We start from the raw sequence: 20,767 nt of genomic DNA, 5'->3' as shown, positions 1-20,767 counted from the left end.
GAAATTGAATGCTTCTAGTGAAGGGACTGGGAGTGTGATATATCGATTGCAATTCTCTGCATGTTTTTAATATTGAATATTCTATTTTAATCGTGTTTTTATTGCAGTTATCGGCTTGTTTTTAACAGAGCCCCCCCCCCTTCTATGATCAAAACATATAATATTTGGTATTTATTATTTCCCTTAACTATACGCTGCTTGAGTGTAAAAATCAAATCAAATCAAAAACTCTGAAAGCAGGTATTTAACTTTAAACATGCGGCTTTTATTTTATTTTTAATTTTGCTTTTGTATCTGGTGACCAAACCACCAGTGTTTGTTACTGTCATATACAGTGGTACCTCGGGATGCAAACGGGATCTGTTCTGGAGCCCGGTTCGCACCCAGAAGCAAATGTAACTAGCGATAGCACGTCTGCGCACACGCGCGTCGCTTTTCGCCACTTCTGCACATGCGCGTGACATCATTTGGAGTGTCTGCGCATGCGCAAGCGGCAAAACCCGGAAGTTACGCGCTCTGTTTCTTCCGGGTTGCTGCGGAGCGCAACTTGAATGCGCTCAACATGAAGCATATTCAACCTGAGGCATGACTGATATATATATATATATATATATATATATATATATACACACACACACACACACACATATATAGGCAGAACCCGAATATATTTCTAACGTAGTTGTTTCAAGGGAAACTGCATTGTTATTATTGCTGCTGTTATTTTTAAACACACACACAAACATATAGATGTAGATATACCGTATAAAATTATCGGTAGTTGTTTTTAAGCAAATATATCTATATATAATTATTGCTAGTTATTTTAAATAATCAGTGTGTGTGTGTGTGTGTATACAGTATATATATATATATATATATATATGTAATTGTTTAAAATGACTAGTGATAATTATATATATATTTGTTTAAAAATAGCAATTTTATATATAATATGCAAAATGTGTGTGTGTATCTATCTACCGTTACTTTTAAACAATTTTATATGTGTGTGTGTGTGTGTGTGTGTATTTGTTTAAAAACAACAGTAGCAATGACCATAACGCAGTTCCCCCTGAAACAGTTACATTAGAAATATATTGGGTTTCTGCCATTTCGCCTTCGGACTGACTCTTCCCCTTTCCTTACAACGCAGGCGAAAGGGGCAAATAGCTCAGCCCGTATGGAACTCCGAATCTCGGGGACGCGGGTTCGACTCCCGAAGTCGGACTACAGAAACCTGCCGCGCGAGGGGGTTGGACTAGATGACCCCGGGGGTCCCCCCCAACTGCCCAAGGCAACTCCCCGGAGCCGTTCCCCTCGAGAAGCCCGCACCGCGTCCCTCTACCCTTTCCCCTCTGCTATCTCTCTAGGGATTTGTTGTCTCGGGAGTTTCCCGCGAAGGCGCCGCTTTCCCCCCTCTTCTCGCGATATTTGGAAAGCGCGCGGTTTTTTTCCCCCGCCCACTCCGCCGGAAGCGCCGCGAGGCGTTCGAAACCCGGCGCGAGTCAGAAGCGGCGGCGCGATGCCCGTGGAGGAGAACGGCGGAGCCTCGTCCGGGAGCCACGCAGGTGGGGAGCCGCCAAGGGAGGCCGGGCTGCTTCCTCAGGGTCAGGGGGTGGAAATGTTTACTGTGGGCTAAGGGGTCCCCTGAGCATGTGCAGAGCGCTCTCCGCCTCGCCCGCCCCCCCCAGCAGAAAGCCCGGGAAGAAAAGCCCAGCAGCAGCAGCGCCCTTCTTTTTATCGCTTATTGTGGAGGCGAGGTTGCCTCCCGCAAGGTTGCCCCAGAGCATGTGCAGAGTGCGCACCCCTCCAAAAAATAAATAAATAGCAAAACAAAAAAACTCGAGAAACTATCCGAGCATCGGCAGCGCACTTATTTTTTCTCATTTATTGTTCTTTGCACGCCGCCATCGCTTTGGCTCGATGGTAGCTTTGGAAGCCTGGAGGAGCTCTATATATATCGGTATATATAACTATATAACTAACTATATATATATATGTATGTATGTACACATACATATAATATAAATCTGTATCTATATCTAAATATATCTATATATCTAAATATATTATAAATATATATAATATTATAGTAAGTATATTATATAAATATATATTTATATTTACTATGCAGGTTTTGGTGTCCTCGGGTGTCTTCCCGTGTAAAAGTTGGGGTGTCTAGGCGACGTTTCGACGAGGTCTCACTCGTCATCTTCAGGCTGGTGCTTTCGGCTTCTTGTTACTGGAACAGAGCAGGATCTCAGTGTTTGAGTTCCTATAAATACTGTTGAGGAGGTGTGGTGTATAGCCTCCAATGTTCTGGGCAGAGAGGAGGTTCCCAGGCTAGTGTGCCTTTTCTTCTTTTGTTCCTTAATTACTTGAGGGATATCTTGAGTGATTTCTTGAGTGATTTCCTGAATCCCACTTAGGTGGGTCATTAGGTGTGGATTAGTTGCTAAAGCCTTCGTGTCTTGAACTCTTGAACTTTGTGAAGAGTTTTTCTGAGAAGATGGCTGTACTGCACTTGGTTGTGCTCTGGCTTGGCTTCGTGTATAGGGGCGAGCTGTGGTTTTGTGGCCTGTGCCAGCCAGATCTGTGTAGGGATTGCAGGGGGGTGCAGCATCCGGAGGTGCCACCCTGGTTTGGCTACTGGATGGTGTCTGTAATTTATCTGTGGAGAGGGTCTGGGTTTGGGTCTGGTGTGGTTGATTGGTGATGGCGTTCTGTGTGCCTCTGGATCTGGTGTCAGATTTTGTGGGGAGGGCTAATTTCCAGATGTCTGGCAAGCGGGATGTGTCGTCACGCTTGTTCATGTTGTGAGGGTGTTTCTCTATCTCGATGGCTTCCATGATTATTCTCTTGTGGTGATGTTCCATGTTAAAGAGCAATTTGGAATCTGCAAAATTAATTTCGTGTCCTGTTTCTTTCATGTGTTGGAAAAGAGAGGAAGTTTTTTCTTCTTTTTTGACGGCATTCTTGTGTTCTGCGATCCGTGCATTTATTCGTCTGTTTGTTTGTCCAATGTACGTGGCTGGGCAGACTTTGCAGGGTATTTCATAGACCCCTTGGTTTTCCAACTGAATTTTATCCTTGGGGTTTCTGAGGATATTGGCTATTTTTTGGTTGGTGCAAAAGGCTGTTTTGATATTGTGTTTATGGAGGATTTTGCTAATTTTATCTGTAGTGCCCTTGATATAAGGAAGGAGGGCTATGCCATTGTTTTCTTCTGTGTCTTGGTTTTTGGGGGGTGTTTCTTTTTGGATTAGCTTCGTAACCCTGTTTTGCTGGTATCCATTGGCAATTAACACATTTGAGAGATTCTGTAACTCAGTTGTCAAGTGGTCTTCGTCAGCCAGGCGTTTGGTTCTGGAGATGAGAGTCTTGGCTACGGAGTTTATTTGTGCAGGGTGGTGGTGTGATTGTGCATGTAAGTAGCGGTTGGTGTGTGTTTTTTTCCGGTAGATAGTGTGTCCTAGGGAGCCATCAGGTTTTTTGTAGATTAGGACGTCAAGGAAGGGAAGTTGGTTGTTGGCTTCTATTTCCATAGTGAATTGTATTTTGGGGTGTAGGCTGTTGAGATGTGTGAGGAAGCTATCCAGTTTTTCCTTCCCGTGTGGCCAAATTACAAAGGTGTCGTCAACATATCTGAGCCAAAGCTAAATTTCTCGCCAAGCAACTTCAGCCCTATGCAGAATCCATCTCTTCACACGTTCCAAACTCCTTCCAGTTCATAGAAACAATAAAGAAGCAAAACCTACAACCCAATGACCTACTTGTGAGCTTCGATGTTGTATCTCTCTTCACACAAGTGCCCATTAATGAAGCCTTGACAGCCATTCAAAACAAATACAATCCCCCCGAATACATCTTGGACCTGACCAACCACTGCCTAACCAACACGTACTTCATCCACAATGGACAAAGATACAAACAGATAGAAGGAGCACCTATGGGATCACCCCTCTCACCGGTCATCGCTAACCTGTACATGGAACACTTTGAAACCAATGCTTTAGACAAGTCAGAACACAAACCCAAACTTTGGCTCAGATATGTTGACGACACCTTTGTAATTTGGCCACACGGGAAGGAAAAACTGGATAGCTTCCTCACACATCTCAACAGCCTACACCCCAAAATACAATTCACTATGGAAATAGAAGCCAACAACCAACTTCCCTTCCTTGACGTCCTAATCTACAAAAAACCTGATGGCTCCCTAGGACACACTATCTACCGGAAAAAAACACACACCAACCGCTACTTACATGCACAATCACACCACCACCCTGCACAAATAAACTCCGTAGCCAAGACTCTCATCTCCAGAACCAAACGCCTGGCTGACGAAGACCACTTGACAACTGAGTTACAGAATCTCTCAAATGTGTTAATTGCCAATGGATACCAGCAAAACAGGGTTACGAAGCTAATCCAAAAAGAAACACCCCCCAAAAACCAAGACACAGAAGAAAACAATGGCATAGCCCTCCTTCCTTATATCAAGGGCACTACAGATAAAATTAGCAAAATCCTCCATAAACACAATATCAAAACAGCCTTTTGCACCAACCAAAAAATAGCCAATATCCTCAGAAACCCCAAGGATAAAATTCAGTTGGAAAACCAAGGGGTCTATGAAATACCCTGCAAAGTCTGCCCAGCCACGTACATTGGACAAACAAACAGACGAATAAATGCACGGATCGCAGAACACAAGAATGCCGTCAAAAAAGAAGAAAAAACTTCCTCTCTTTTCCAACACATGAAAGAAACAGGACACGAAATTAATTTTGCAGATTCCAAATTGCTCTTTAACATGGAACATCACCACAAGAGAATAATCATGGAAGCCATCGAGATAGAGAAACACCCTCACAACATGAACAAGCGTGACGACACATCCCGCTTGCCAGACATCTGGAAATTAGCCCTCCCCACAAAATCTGACACCAGATCCAGAGGCACACAGAACGCCATCACCAATCAACCACACCAGACCCAAACCCAGACCCTCTCCACAGATAAATTACAGACACCATCCAGTAGCCAAACCAGGGTGGCACCTCCGGATGCTGCACCCCCCTGCAATCCCTACACAGATCTGGCTGGCACAGGCCACAAAACCACAGCTCGCCCCTATACACGAAGCCAAGCCAGAGCACAACCAAGTGCAGTACAGCCATCTTCTCAGAAAAACTCTTCACAAAGTTCAAGAGTTCAAGACACGAAGGCTTTAGCAACTAATCCACACCTAATGACCCACCTAAGTGGGATTCAGGAAATCACTCAAGAAATCACTCAAGATATCCCTCAAGTAATTAAGGAACAAAAGAAGAAAAGGCACACTAGCCTGGGAACCTCCTCTCTGCCCAGAACATTGGAGGCTATACACCACACCTCCTCAACAGTATTTATAGGAACTCAAACACTGAGATCCTGCTCTGTTCCAGTAACAAGAAGCCGAAAGCACCAGCCTGAAGATGACGAGTGAGACCTCGTCGAAACGTCGCCTAGACACCCCAACTTTTACACGGGAAGACACCCGAGGACACCAAAACCTGCATTCCTGTACCCGTGAAAATCTACGAAAGCATTATATTTACTATCTATATATTAAATATAAACATATATCTATATAGATATGCGAGAGGGGGGAAGTCAGAGAGGTGAAAAAAATACGGGGCTGGTGTTGGTTGGTGGGATTTTAACCTCCTTCATGAGGATAAGTAAGAATTTAGCAAAGTAGGGTGCAGCTTTCCTCCCCCCCCCCCTCCAAAAAACAAACAAATAGAAAAAGTTTGTAGCACTGATCCTCAAGCCAAAGTACAACTTTTACTATGCTGCTATTATTTTCCACCTCATTTCGCTTTGTAGCTGGTGACCGGTATCCATTACTTGTTGTTTGTATTGTTCTTCATGAATGCTATGTTATAAAGAGACAACAATGGGGGTCAACGGAAGAATTTGGGAAAAAGATGGGGGCAAAGGGATGGAGGTCTTTTAAGATAGAGGATTCAGGAGCTAGAACCAACAAGTACTGTGTTTTATATATGGTGTGTGTGTGTGTATAACACATAACAAGAACCAAAAGCAACAGGTACTGTGGGGGTGGGGGTGTGTGTATATATATATATATATATATATATATATATATATATATGCGGGTGGCGCTGTGGGTTAAACCACAGAGCCTAGGACTCATCGATCAGAAGGTTGGCGGTTCGAATCCCCACGACAGGGTGAGCTCCCGTTGCTCTGTCCCAGCTCCTGCCAACCTAGCAGTTCGAAAGCACGTCAAAGTGCAAGTAGATAAATAGGTACCGCTCCATTGGGAAGGTAGACGCCGTTTCCATGCGCTGCTCTGGTTCGCCAGAAGTGGCTTAGTCGTGCTGGCCACATGACCCGGAAGCTGTATGCCGGCTTCCTCGGCCAATAAAGCAAGATGAGCGCCGCAACCCCAGAGTCGGCCATGACTGGACCTAATGGTCAGGGGTCCCTATATATATATATATATATATATATACACACACACACACACACTGCTGCCCCCTCCCCCCCCCCAGCCTTTTGCCCAGGTTAAAGTGTGCCCTAGACCCATGTTAGTGGTTTCCTAGTCATGTTTGTCTTGTGTTTTTGCTCAGGACACCTGCAGGAAGACATGGGTGCAGAAGCTGGAGCCACCGAAATCACAGCAGCGATGCTGCAGGAGGAGAAGCAGCTTGAGGCAGAAGGAATAGAAGAGGAGAGGCAGATAATGGAGAAGGTAAAGTGCGTTTGCTGCAAGTTGACTGAGGAGAGTTTGGGTTTAAGGCTGGTGAAGTATGCAGTTATTAATAAACAATAACTAGAAATCCTTTTATTTGAAGTATTTGTGTCCTGTCATTCCTCGTAAAAGGCTTCGGGGCAGCTCGCAGAATGACCCAAGACATAAACTTTATAATAAATAAGAAACACAGCTTGCGTGGAATTAAAAGCAGTCACAGCTGGCTTTGTGACAATGCTGCAGTCCAAACCAAGGTGATTTTTAGATACTTGTTTCAACTTGTAGGTTGAAAAATTTGCTGTAGGCATTGAAGAGAGATCCCTTCTACCTGGTACTGGCTTGTTGAAAAATTCCCATAATCTGTTAATCACTTAAGAACGCAAGAAGAGCTGGATAACATCAAAGGCCTGTCTCCCCTATCCGGCATCTGTTTCCCCCGCAGTGGCCATCCAGAGGCCAGTGGTAAATCATGCCCTTAGTTAGCACTTGCATGATGGAAATACAGTGGTACCTCGGGTTAAGTACTTAATTCATTCCGGAGGTCTGTTCTTAACCTGAAACTGTTCTTAACCTGAAGCATCACTTTAACTAATGGGGCCTCTTGCTGCTGCGATGCCGGAGCGTGATTTCTGTTCTCATCCTGAAGCAAAGTTCCTAACCTGAGGTACTATTTCTGGGTTAGCGGAGTCTGTAACCTGAAGCGTATGTAACCCAAGGTACCACTGCAGTGGGTCATATCTAGGGCTGTGTGCTCAGAGCTCGCACAATAGGACTTGCATTTTGTCTCTTCCCCCAACCCTCTGAAGCAAATTTCGAGGATGTGCAGGGGGCTTCAGAGGAGAGATGAGGAAAGTTCTGTTGCACATGTAGAATTGGAGCATTTGATACAGCGTAAAGTTCTAGGTTATGGGACGCGGGTGGCGCTGTGGGTTAAAAACCACAGAGCCTAGGACTTGGTGATCAGAAGGTCGGTGGTTCGAATCCCCGTAACGGGGTGAGCTCCTGTTGCTCGGTCCCTGCTCCTGCCAACCTAGCAGTTCGAAAGCACATCAAAGTGCAAGTAGATAAATAGGTACCACTCCGGCGGGAAGGTAAACGGCGTTTCCGTGCGCTGCTCTGGTTCGCCAGAAGCGGCTTAGTCATGCTGGCCACATGACCCGGAAGCTGTACGCCGGCTCCCTCTGCCAGTAAAGCCAGATGAGTGCCGCAACCCCAGAGTCGGTCATGACTGGACCTAATGGTCCTTTACCTTTTAAAGTTCTAGGTTACTTAAGAACTTTTAAGAGATTAACATAAAAGTGTAGAATGGAGTACCATCTTGTCCCTTCGAACAGCCCCATTTACAGCTACCTCTGAATGTTCTGGTGGGTCCACCACACATGCTCCAAGCAGCCTAATTCTTCAAGCCATCTTAAATTGAGGATTTTCTTCCCTTTCTGTTCAAGGCAGTGAATGTTATAGAGCTGGTTTAGCAATGTGACCATAACTTACCCAAAATACAGAACCAGAAAAATAAAGGGGCATCGTAAGACATTTTTCCAAGGACAAAATTGTCATAGCCTTTCATTTTCTTAAGATTTTTTGGGACATACAGCCGATATAAATACAGTGGTACCTCAGGTTAAGAACTTAATTCCTTCCAGAGATCCGTTCTTAACCTGAAACTGTTCTTAATCTGAAGCACCACTTTAACTAATGGGGCCTCCTGCTGCCACCACTGCGCGATTTCTGTTCTCATCCTGAAGTAAAGTTCTTAACCTGAGGTACTATTTCTGGGTTAGCGGAGTCTGTAACCTGAAGCGTCTGTAACCCGAGGTAGCACTGTAGTCTGTAACACCCCCTTCTTTTTTGACTGAAGTGTCTAGTGCTTAATATAAATTATTCCCTTAAGGAAATAGGTTACTCTGATGTTTCCCCTACTTTCTTGGGCCCTTTTCTCCAAGGATGGAGGAGACGTTTTAAAGAATGGGAATAAAATGTATGGCATTTGCTGTTTCCCTTAAATTTGAAGCCTGGCTAGTAAGCGTGTGTTCAGATGCATCCTGCTTGCTAGAGCTATCATCATTACATTAAGGAAATGTTGAGTAGTGTAATCTGGAACTTTAAAAAGGCCCTACATAAATTGATTGAGGCAGCTCTTCCATCATGACTAGTGCTGTCCCAGAAGGTGATGTTGATTAATCCTTGCACTATGGTTGATGTTGTGACCCAGGTACAATTATTGTAAAATACCGCATTTCAGATTTAAATTCTTTGGGGCAAACTCTCCAGAGATTCTTTGAAATAAAATTTGGTTGTCATGAAAGACAGCAACCAGGCAGAAGGCCTTCTTGGTAGTGGCGCCCACCCTGTGGAACGCCCTCCCACCAGATGTCAAAGAGAAAAGTAACTACCAAACTTTTAGAAGACATCTAAAGGCAGCCCTGTTCAGGGAAGCTTTTAATGTTTAATAGGTTCTTGTATTTTAGTGTTTTGTTGGAAGCTGCCCAGAGTGGCTGGAGAAGCCCAGCCAGATGGGCGGGGTATAAATAATAAATTATTATTATTATTATTATTATTATTATTATTATTATTATTATTATTATTTATAACAACAACAAGGTTCATCCCTTTAGAAAGAGGAGGAAAAGGCGTCCAACAGCAGCCCCAGCTACTTTCATCTTATTAAGGCCTATGGTTAAGCTGACAAATGCAAGCTTCCCATACTCTGTTTAACCCTCCTGGTCCCTTTGGATCTCTTGTTTGTATTCAAAAGGCAGGAGATTCAGAGCATAACTACAGCAGGTGCAAAACGAGTAAAACCACGGCTTCTCATCAGGAAACTCTGGGCAGTGTAGTAGTGTGAATTCTCTCAGGTTTAACACAGCTATATTTCCAATACTTCTTGGGGAAAGTTAAAGAAGAGTTGAGTGATCTCGGTTTAATATTGGTTTCCCTTTTTATTGACAATGTGCTGTACATTTTAATGGCTTGCAATATTGCCACACTGAGTTACTGCTGCTAATGGCTTCTTGTTTGTCTCCTAGGCTCGCATGTCCTGGGACAGAGACTCAACTGAAATGCGCTACAAGAGGCTTCAACACTTGCTTGAGAAAAGCAACATCTACTCAAAGTTCTTGCTGACCAAAATGGAACAGCAGCAGCTGGAGGTAAGTGTGCTCTAAAGTTGGAAGTGAAGAAATTAGACTTGTGTGTCTGATAAAGTACATTAAAAAAGTACACTGATGTGAGCCTCAGGTTCATATGCCTTCCCCTCTGGCTGTGAAGAAGGGTTGAGAACCTTCCAGTTGCCTTTATGATTAGCCGCAGTTTGTTTTTTCCTGAATTGAACAATGGTTAGTTTTAAATATTGTTTGTTTGAAACAAGCCTTCAAACAATGGGTTATGAAGCTGGCTTATTGCAGCAAACCATGGTTTATATTTACCAAAGTTTAGAACTCGGGCGTTGATGCAGCTCTCAGGACATCTTAGCACAGCCATTGAGAGGTATCCGTAACATTTAGGACACTCGGCATTCATCATAATAAAAATGAAGCTATTTCTATATTTGGTCTCCTTTTTTACTTGTGTAGACTCTTACGCATAATTTCAACAGCATTCATTTAACACTGGCTCTGAAAGTTGCAAAACAGTACATGAAGCAGGGTAGATTTAGAGTGTTGTTTTAAGCTTTTAAGGCGGGTGGCGCTGTGGGTTCAACCACAGAACCTAGGACTTGCCGATCAGAAGGTCGGTGGTTCGAATCCCCGTGACAGGATGAGCTCCCGTTGCTCGGTCCCTGCTCCTGCCAACCTAGCAGTTCGAAAGCATGTCAAAGTGCAAGTAGATAAATAGGTACCGCTCCGGCGGGAAGGTAAACAGCTTTTCCGTGTGCTGCTCTGGTTGGCCAGAAGCGGCTTAGTCATGCTGGACACATGACCCGGAAGCTGTCTGCAGACAAATGCCGGCTTCCTCGACCAGTAATGCGAGATGAGCTCTGCAACCCCAGAGTCGGCCACGACTGGACCTAATGGTCAGGGGTCCCTTTACCTTTACCTTTAAGCTTTTTACAAGTCTGCTATAAGGTCATTTTAAGAATGGAGATAGAATGGTTTGTTTCCCAGTATCACATTTAAATATGTTAAATTCGTTTTGCTGTCCAAACATTCCCTTCTTTCAGATACCCACCTGCCAGCACTATTTCTTCCAGTATTTACAAAATATAGAATGTAGACGCACTGTCTCAAAATGCCACAGTAGTGGTTAAGGCGTAAAACATGCTTGCCTCTTAGTGTAAAGAAATAAAAGGAAACAAACTCTTACTGGCAGAATAGATGTTTCACAGCCATTGGGTGGCAAGTGGAATATTTCCTTAACTTGGTGGCAACTTTCAGATCTGGACCCTGGATATAAACATGTCAACATAAAATGCCTGTATTGAGGAGTTTAGAGTCTTTTTACTTGCTGTTAATAAGACTGGTAAACTGTTGTGTGCTTTCAACCTTGTTCTTAGGGTGCATTGGAAATTTAAATCTGTTGCGGTATTTTTCGCCCCAGTTTTAAAATGCTTGAGAGATTTGGTGGATAGAAACATGTGCGTTCTTTTTCTTTCTTTAAGGAGCAAAGAAAGAAAGAAAAGCTAGAAAAGAAGAAAGCATCACCAAACACTACAAAGGTAAAATAATTTTCTTTAGGGAAATTCTTTTCTTTAGGGAAAGATTTCTTGGGTGATAGTGGAAGAAAGTTAAGTCCCTGGTTGAAGGAGATAAGAGTGCCTTGGTTACCCAGGTGGAAAATGGGTAATTTGACCCTGTTTGGAAGAACCACTAGGGGCTGGAGGAGTCCATAGCCTGTGGGTCCTGCTTTTCCTAACTGTGTTCCTGGGTTTGAAGCTTGTTGCTGTAGCTGGACTGCTTCTTAACAGCATCGGTTGGCTAAACCATCTGCTGGAAGATAGAGACTCTGCTACTTGAAGACTTCTAGATATGTTCTGTGTAGGGCTGACTTGAGAAAAAAGTATTTCTGAAACCCTTTGGCTATGCAGCATTGGTCATGCACAAGAGTAGACCCATTAAAATTAGTGGGTTGATACTAATTTGCCCTACGCTAGGTTTTTAATTTTGTTTGCATTTTATTTTTTAAAAAGGTCAAATACTGTTTGATACAGCGAAGCAATATTTGTTTTAAAACATTTATATTAAAGAGAGACCCTTGTGTGTACATAAAGTTCTGTTGCAATTGCTGGTATGTTCACTAGTTTCTGACCATAGTGCAATACACTTGTAGTGAGCTGATGATGATTATGAAGTCTTATATAAAATGTAAGCTTGTTAATGGTTTTGTCCTAAATGCTTTGCTTCAGAATGAAAATGATGGAAGAGAAGGCAAATTGGGTAAGACTTATCACATTCTTTAAAAAAACCTGTTGTGTTTTTGCTGTTAAAAGTTCAGCTGCTGATTCCTGTCCAATACTTTGTTACAGCTACAAAAAAGAAGAGAGCCAGAGAAGACGAAACCTACAGTATTTCAGAAGTCATATCGAAAGAGGTAAATAGCTAGGGTGAAAATCCACCAAGGTTATTGAGTGATTTTCATGGCTATGTGGAGATTTTTCGTGATGCAAGTCTGCCCGGTAAACAACTCTGAATTTTCAGTTAGGTAGCATCTTTACAATATCTGTTTTAACGGCACCGTGAGTTGAAAGGGGAACACATATTATCAAGGAGAACAGAAAAGGTTTTCAGTGGATATCACCATTTACTTTAATACAAGGTACTGCTCCTGGTAGGGACGCGGGTGGCGCTGAGGGTAAAAGCCTCAGCACCTAGGGCTTGCCGATCGAAAGGTCGGCGGTTCGAATCCCCGTGGCGGGGTGCGCTCCCATCGTTCGGTCCCAGCGCCTGCCAACCTAGCAGTTCGAAAGAACTCCCGGGTGCAAGTAGATAAATAGGGACCACTTACTAGCGGGAAGGTAAACAGCGTTTCCGTGTGCGGCTCTGGCTCGCCAGAGCAGCTTCGTCACACTGGCCACGTGACCCGGAAGTGTCTCCGGACAGCGCTGGCCCCCGGCCTCTTGAGTGAGATGGGCGCACAACCCTAGAGTCTGTCAAGACTGGCCCGTACGGGCAGGGGTACCTTTACCTTTACTGCTCCTGGTGCATTCTGATTTGGGTAGAAGAGCTGGCATTCTTAAAATACAAGCATAGCTGGGATTTGATCCACTTGCCTCAGGAGGTGGTGTCTGTACCTGGAGGGAGCCTAAAATGCCATTTTGTTTCTTCCTCCTACCTGCATGCATGGGCATGTTCCCAGGCAGCACAACAGGATGTTGAAGCTATGAGCAGCCTCGGCATGCCTCCATAACCCTGTCAAGGCCTCCCTTGCTACTCCCTGTGTCTTGGAGCAACTTTAGCTAAGCAGAGAGAGAAAAGAGGATATGGAGGAGGAGGAGGGCAGGGCATCTCTGAGAAGGGAAAATAGGAGCAACCTGACATGGACAATAATAGAAGGGTAATAACCCCACTCCTCAAATCTTTATGAAGAGTGCAAGGCAGAAGCACATGAGCTACGGACTCAATACTGACATCTCCACAGGGACATAACCGTTTTCCTAGTGGATTTTTTTGAAATCGACCCTCAAGTACAGCCAAAGGCAATATATTCAGTCTTGCGAAAATGAAAGCGCATCTGTATTTTGGAATTGTTAAATTTCGCAAATAGGGTGTCAAAATGACTAGGTAGAAAATAATCATACCATGGGCAAAATTTCCTTATTGTGGCCAGATAATTCTGTCACTCGATATCATATAGGCGCTGTCTAGTTAAATTATTTGCTTTACTGAAGCCCAGTGTTAGTAACTGTTGTGGTGATAAACCAGAAAAGTAAAGCTTTTGGTTGAGAATTTTAGTCCCAAGCGCTCTCATGACTACCTGGCAATACTAAGGGTGGTAGACCAGTGGGGTTTATATTTAGGCGAAGCCAATAATTAAATGTCGTACGCCAAATCTGTAATTCAACAGAGGGGAGGTTAGTCTCTAAGTGCAATCAAGCATTTGGAAGACAGGATGGAACAGGAAAAAATTGCCCTATATAAAACGGTAGGATCGCTACGGAGTTTGGGGTACAGGAGCGCTGATGGTACGTCATTCTTCTCATTAGTCTTCTTGCACCTGCCCTCGCTGGCCACTGGCAGATGGCTTCACTTTCAGAACAGGTTTTTCTGAACCCTTCAAAACACTCTGCTTATCAGATGTCGTTCCAGTAGCTGTAACCGCACTGGCAGCAGCAATAACTGCTTCAGACGGCACAAGAAAACCAATGGTACTTAGCTCTGCATGCTGTTCTCTTCCACTGTTTGTATTTCTGAGAGCACTTGGAAAGACAGGGTTCAGAGCGCTTTAGGCCAGAGCTTTCCAATCTGTGTGTCATGACAAACTAGTGTGTCGGCTGCAGTCTGTGGATATGTCATGCGAGTGTTCTCCACACTCCTCCCAGGGCTGGAAAGGGCTTAGTTTAACCTCTGGTTTGCTAATAAAACTGAATCACCGTGTCTAAAAAGTGTGTCACGTTTGGAGAGCTCTGCTTTAGGCCTTCTAAAGCCAGTGTGGTGTAGTGGTTGAGAGCGGTGGACTCGTAGTCTGGTGAACCGGGTTTGCGTCTCCGCTCCTCCACATGCAGCTGCTGGGTGACCTTGGGCCAGTCACACTTCTCTGAAGTCTCTCAGCCCCACTCACCTCACAGAGTGTTTGTTGTGGGGGAGGAAGGGAAAGGAGAATGTTAGCCGCTTTGAGACTCCTTTGGGTAGTGATAAAGCGGGATATCAAATCCAAACTCCTCCTCCTCCTCCTCCTCCTCCTCCTCCTCCTCCTCCTCCTCCTCTTCTTCTTCTTCCTCTTCCTCTTCCAAACAGGCACAAGCCCTTCTCATTGGAGGTTTAGAATCTCTGTTCCATATTTGCAGTCTGCTTTGTCTGGTGTTCCTGGACTCCGGGGGGGGGGGGGGGGCGTTACTATTGTCTTGTTCTCCTTCGTCCTCAGGGGTCAGCAAACTTTTTCAGCAGGAGGCCAGTCGGCTGTCCCTCAGACCTTGTGGGGGGCCGGACTATTTTGAAGGGGGAAAAATGAATGAATACCTATGCCCCACAAATAACCCAGAGATGCGTTTTAAATAAAAGGACACATTCTACCCATGTAAAAACACCAAGCAGGCCCCACAAATAACCCAAAGATGGATTTTAAATAAAAGGACACATTCTACTCATGTAAAAACACGCTGATTCCCAGACCGTCCGCGGGCCGGATTGAGAAGGCGATTGGGCCGGATCCAGCCCCCGGGCCTTAGGTTGCCTACCCATCTTCTACCTGTTCCACAGGGATGAAGTTAGTCCCACTTTCATGTCATTGCACAGGCGTATTCCTCAGCCTCTTCGGAGGTCTTCCTGTGTGCACCCCTGCCTAGTGAAGGGAGGAAGAAGTTCTTCTTATCAGTGTCTTTTTTAGTCTTCCAAACAAACTGCTGATTAATTGTTTCATCTGCCAGAAAGGAGACTTTTGTGCTGCATTTTCATGAGTGTTTTTTTTTTTTTTTTAAAGTTTGGATTTTAATAGTCATTTCTACTCGGATTTGTAGGCTGCCCAGGACCATATAAATTTAGTAAAAATAACAATGCACTCCTCCCCTCCCCAGATTTTAGCTAAGGCTTAATGAAATTTTGCTTCCGTGATCTAGGTTAGGGGCACAGTGTCCCATAGGAAGACAAACACTGTGACAAAAGTATTGGCTGGATGTGGTGAGTGATGCAACACCCACATTCTTTCTGATTTTTTGCTATCTGGCATCGTGAGTGCTCGCATGGAGTAAATATTTTAGATGTGCATTAGCATGCTCAGCAATGCTTCTATATATTATACTGTATATGGATGGCATGTGTGAATTATATTCATGTTGTGTTAAATGTGTGTGCCCTTCATTTCCTCCCATTTGGCCTTTTAATATCCTTTTTTGTTAGTGCACTGTGGAATTTTATGTTGAGAAGTTCATTTTTAAGTTGTCAACTAATGATTTCATTGTTGTACTCTCTTTTTTTGGTAGGAAATCTTGTCGGCTGCAAAGAAAAGCAGAGTTGAAAATCAGGTATATCAGCTTTGCTTAAATATAAATTAAATTAAATATAAATAATTTAAATAAAATATATATTATTATTATTATTATTATTATTATTTATTTGTTTATTTATTATTAAATATTGATTGTAAATATTGATTGCCTTGGAGATACATGTTTCATATCAGTGCCTCATGTTTTGGTACATAAATGAGCATGGCACAGAAGCCTTTTGCTTGTTTCTGAAATTTCCTTTAACAACTGTGAAGATGGATTTATTACATATCAAAGAAAAGTAACTAGAGGAGAATCTAAATTGGATTATTTTTAAGCTATTTGGTCTAAATACATGTCAATACAACAGAGAAAGCAACATAGAAACTCCCCCTTCCAATGGTTCAATTAAGTTTGTAGAGAGGATATCTTTTAGAAGATCCGGATAAAGTGACATTTTGATGACTTGGATTGTGATGATAAAAGATGCAGCACACGAATTCATGCCTATTCCCTTTTCTTTATCCGTTTTAGTTTTCCTCCTCCCATTCTGTATCATAATGTTTGATGGCGTTTGTATTTTGCCTTTATTTATAAATTCGTAGTAAGTTTGTGAAATATTTGTCTATAAACGTCCTCCTGCAGAATGAAAGCTCTCCTCCAAAACTATGTACAGAAGAACTCCAGAATAACGGGGACTCAAATAGCATCATCAAGGACAGACTGGCACAGGCGGTGCGTAACACTGCCAAGCAGTTCGTCGACCCAGTACGGAAATTTAACGGGCAGCCTGTGCCCTTTCAGCAACCCAAGCTCTTCACTGGAGGGATAATGAGGTGGTACCAAGTTGAAGGCATGGAATGGCTTAGGGTAAGGATTTAACTCGACTTATTTGTTGTGTTATAGAAGAGTAAAAGAAGCCATGTTTCCAGTTGGCTAGATCTTTGGTGCAGCCGCTTGCAATTAGCAAGTACTTGTGATACTGATCTCAAACATTACAGTGGTACCTCGGGTTACATACGCTTCAGGTTACAGACTCCGCTAACCCAGAAATATTACCTTGGGTTAAGAACCTTGCTTCAGGATGAGAACAGAAATCTTGCTTTGGCGGCGCGGCAGCAGGAGACCCCATTAGCTAAAGTGGTGCTTCAGGTTAAGAACAGTTTCAGGTTAAGAACGGACCTCCGGAACGAATTAAGTACGTAACCAGAGGTACCGCTGTAGTCTGATCCAAAATCAGTCATACGTGCAATAGATCCATTGCAGGCAGTGGGCTTAATTTCAGTGGATCTACTTCTGAGTTTGACTTAGCTGGATAAAAAGGTAAAGGACCCCTGGACAGTTAAGTCCAGTCAAATGCGACTGGGGCTGCGGCACTCATCTCGCTTTCAGACTGAGGGAGCCGGCGTTTGTCCACAGACAGCTTTCCAGGTCATGTGGCCAGCATGACTAAACCGCTTCTGGCGCAACGGAAGCCCAGAGTACATGGAAACGCCGTTTACCTTGCCGACGCAGCAGTACCTATTTATCTACTTGCACTGGCGTGCTTTCGAACTGCTAGGTTGGCAGGAGCTGGGGCAGAGCACCGGGAGCTCACCCCTTTGCGGGGATTCAAACCGCCAACCTTCTGATCAGCAGGACCAAGAGGCTCAGTGGTTTAGACCACAGCGCCACCCACGTCCCTTTTTCGCTGGATATCACCCATTGGCTTTATGGCTTTACTTTTTCTGTCCCATAAGCTCCTTAAATCTGCCTGTGACGAACAGAACACTTTAGCAGTGGTGGACTTGGGTACTGTGGGGCTCTGTGCAAGGGCAAAATTTGGCATGCCCCCCCCCCAGCCCAGCGGGTAAAGAGGTGCTAGGCTTGGGGAACCCAAACTGCAAAAGCACTAACTAAGCTTTGGGAAGGAGGAGAGAGGACTCTAGGACCCTTCCCTGTGTGTGCACAATGCTCTTGGTTGTTTAGTCATGTCCGACTCTTTGTGACCCCCTGGACCAAAGCACGCCAGGCACTCCTGTTTTCCACTGCCTCCCGCAGTTTGGTCAAACTCATGCTGGTAGCTTCGAGAACACTGTCCAACCATCTCGTCCTCTGTCGTCCCCTTCTCCTTGTGCTCCTTGTGATCTTTCCCAACATCAGGGTCTTTTCCAGGGAGTCTTCTCTTCTCATGAGGTGGCCAAAGTATTGGAGCCTCAGCTTCAGGATCTGTCCTTCCGGTGAGCACTCAGGGCTGATTTCCTTCAGAATGGATAGGTTTGATCTACTTGCAGTCCATGGGACTCTCAAGAGTCTCCTCCAGCACCAGAATTCAAAAGCATCAATACACTGCCCTAAATCCGCCCCTAACTTGACCACATTTCATGCACCATTCCCCACGATGCCTGAGAAGCTTTTAACTGAGGTTTGATGGTAGTGCCTGACTTAACAATAATGGCGGCTGTTCCATTTCCGGCGGATGCTGCTTCTAGAGACTTGGATATTGAGTAAATGGAAACTGAAAGCATCTAAGCAGCTCTAAAACATGGTTTGCCTGTACATCAGAAGCTCAGTCCAATAATCACTCTTACCAATATTAAGTAATTCTTGAAAACAATAGGCTACACTCGTGAAAGAGCATTAACTGGATTGTAAATCTTGGGCAAGTCAAATTTCAATGATATCCATTAATCCAGAAAACGTTTTTTCCCCCTCTCTTTTGTATGCAGATGCTCTGGGAGAACGGCATCAATGGCATTTTGGCTGATGAAATGGGCTTAGGCAAGACAATCCAATGTATCGCAACAATAGCATTGATGATAGAGAGAGGGGTCACTGGGCCATTTCTGGTATGTGGGCCCCTGTCCACACTTCCTAACTGGATGGCAGAATTCAGAAGGTTTACTCCTAAGGTAAAAATGACTTTTAAAGTAATGGAACAAACCTATTTTTTATGAGAGGACCACATCCTGCATTGCGGGGGGGGTTGGACTAGATGACACTTGAGGCACCTTCCAACTCTACAATTCTGTGATTCCGGGGGAACTTTTAGCCACTTCCAAGGCTTCTGGAATTGGTCTGTATGCTTTGCCAAGCAGTTGCAATGATGGGATAAGAACTGGGCATATGTACCGACGTTTGTTTCTGGGTGTTGGTGGTTTGCTTAAAACGGCAGTCTTGGAACAAGGTCCATTCATTTCAAGATCTTCCAATCCAACTAGTGTATTGCAGTCATAGACCAGCAGTTTTTTCAAGATCTTAATAAATTATTTTGTGCTAGTTCTTAAGGGCAGGCATATCCAAAGTCTGCTTTAGGACCCAATTTGGCCCTCCAGCCAGTTATATCAGGCCCCTGTGGCAGTTCATTTATTGCTGTCAAATTCTTAAAAAAAAGGTCAATAACTTTGATCCTAAAAAAATAAAAACGCATGTTCACTTCCATCAAATCTGGCCCTCTTTGAAAAATGTTTGGGCACCCCTGTCTTAAGGGCTTTAAATGTCTTATTTGTTAATGAGGATGTGAGGGGCAACAGAGGAGGTGTTGGAGACGGAGAAGAGGACCGTAACATTTAGTCAAATTAGTTAAACTAAAAGACTGACTAAAATATCCCACTGATTGGACAGCACTCTTGAAAATGCTGGCTTTTAAAAATACAGTGGTACCTTGGGTTACATTCGCTTCAGGTTACAGACTTTGCTAACCCAGAAATAGTACCTCGGGTTAAGAACTTTGCTTCAGGATGAGAACAGTAATCGTGCTCCGGCGGTGCGGCGGCGGCAGGAGGCCCCATTAGCTAAAGTGGTGCTTCAGGTTAAGAACAGTTTCGGGTTAAGAACGGACCTCTGGAATGAATTAAGTACTTAACACAAGGTACCACTGTACTTAAAAACTGTAGGTGATAGGTACCATCTTACCGAAGCATCGCCTTCTGTATTTCTTGCTCTGTGTTACCTGCTTTTATTTGCTATTGTTGAAGACGTTAACCTTATTATAATTGGTACTGATGGTTGTTGCTTTAACCCTGTTTCCCAAATATATAGAGAGAATGCCTAAATAAATCTTACTTCTGGGTGCTCCTGAGCTGTTTTGGGGAAATCGTGTTGGGAGTTCCCCTTAAGGGTTTTTCTTGTTTGTTTCTGTAAACCTCAGGATTCCTCTCAGCTTGCTGATACCTCCCTGCATAAATGGGGTTTTTTCAGGGGGGGGGGGTTGGCTACATAAGCAAATTACATTGGCATCCTGAACTTTGGATACGGCAGAAGTGTTGGGGGAATTAATGGCATTTTAATACTGTACCCATGGGGTCTGCATAGGGTTTGGTTGACACTTTTGTTTTTAAAAAAATAATTTTAGGTTCCTATAATGCTGTATCACGGGACCCAGCAAGAACGGCGTTCATTGGTTCATAAAATCCGAAAGAGAGATGGTTCTCTGAATGTCCATCCTGTGGTCATTACTTCTTTTGAAATAGCTATGAGAGACAGAAATGCCCTTCAGGTGCGTACGAAAATGCTATTCCATAAGTATGGTCACTCTTGGTCCCTGACAGAACCGCAGCTGATGCTATGTGTGAATTAGGAGGGGTCATTAAGTGTTGAAGGCTCAAAGTTATCAGTCTTGTGGAAGGTGAACAGAATAAAATGGCATCATTGTACCATTGTAAAAAAAAAAGTAAAGGTAGAGGATCCCTGATCATTAAGTCCAGTCGTGGACGACTCTGGGGTTGCAGCCCTCATCTCGCTCTATTGGCCAAGGGAGCCGGCGTACAGCTTCCGGGTCATGCGGCCAGCATGACTAAGCCGCTTCTGGCGAACTAGAGCAGCGCACGAAAACGCCATTTACCTTCCCACCGGAGTGGTATCTATTTATCTACTTGCACTTTGACGTGCTTTCGAAGTGCTAGGTTGGCAGGAGCAGGGACCGAGCAATGGGAGCTCACCCC

At 44.1% G+C, this 20,767-nt stretch overlaps 1 protein-coding gene across 1 annotated transcript in view; it reads left to right on the top strand.

Moving 5' to 3' along the window:
• The first annotated feature begins 1,442 nt into the window (after window positions 1–1,442).
• HELLS (helicase, lymphoid specific) overlaps window positions 1,443–20,767 on the top strand; it is a 34,249-nt gene continuing 14,924 nt past the window's right edge. The window contains exons 1-10 of the mRNA XM_083440377.1: window positions 1,443–1,571; window positions 6,648–6,769; window positions 9,796–9,918; window positions 11,367–11,423; window positions 12,111–12,141; window positions 12,231–12,295; window positions 15,840–15,881; window positions 16,491–16,715; window positions 18,554–18,736; window positions 20,179–20,322. Of these exons, the coding sequence (XP_083296503.1) occupies window positions 1,526–1,571; window positions 6,648–6,769; window positions 9,796–9,918; window positions 11,367–11,423; window positions 12,111–12,141; window positions 12,231–12,295; window positions 15,840–15,881; window positions 16,491–16,715; window positions 18,554–18,736; window positions 20,179–20,322 (1,038 nt within the window). The 5' untranslated portion in view covers window positions 1,443–1,525. The remainder of the gene's footprint in view (window positions 1,572–6,647; window positions 6,770–9,795; window positions 9,919–11,366; window positions 11,424–12,110; window positions 12,142–12,230; window positions 12,296–15,839; window positions 15,882–16,490; window positions 16,716–18,553; window positions 18,737–20,178; window positions 20,323–20,767) is intronic.

Source organism: Podarcis tiliguerta, assembly GCF_965153285.1.
Source record: "Podarcis tiliguerta genome assembly, chromosome: 5".
Classification (NCBI taxonomy): Eukaryota; Metazoa; Chordata; class Lepidosauria; order Squamata; family Lacertidae; genus Podarcis; species Podarcis tiliguerta.
Note: the sequence above shows the minus strand (reverse complement) of the source record. Positions and strands in the feature narration are given on the sequence as shown.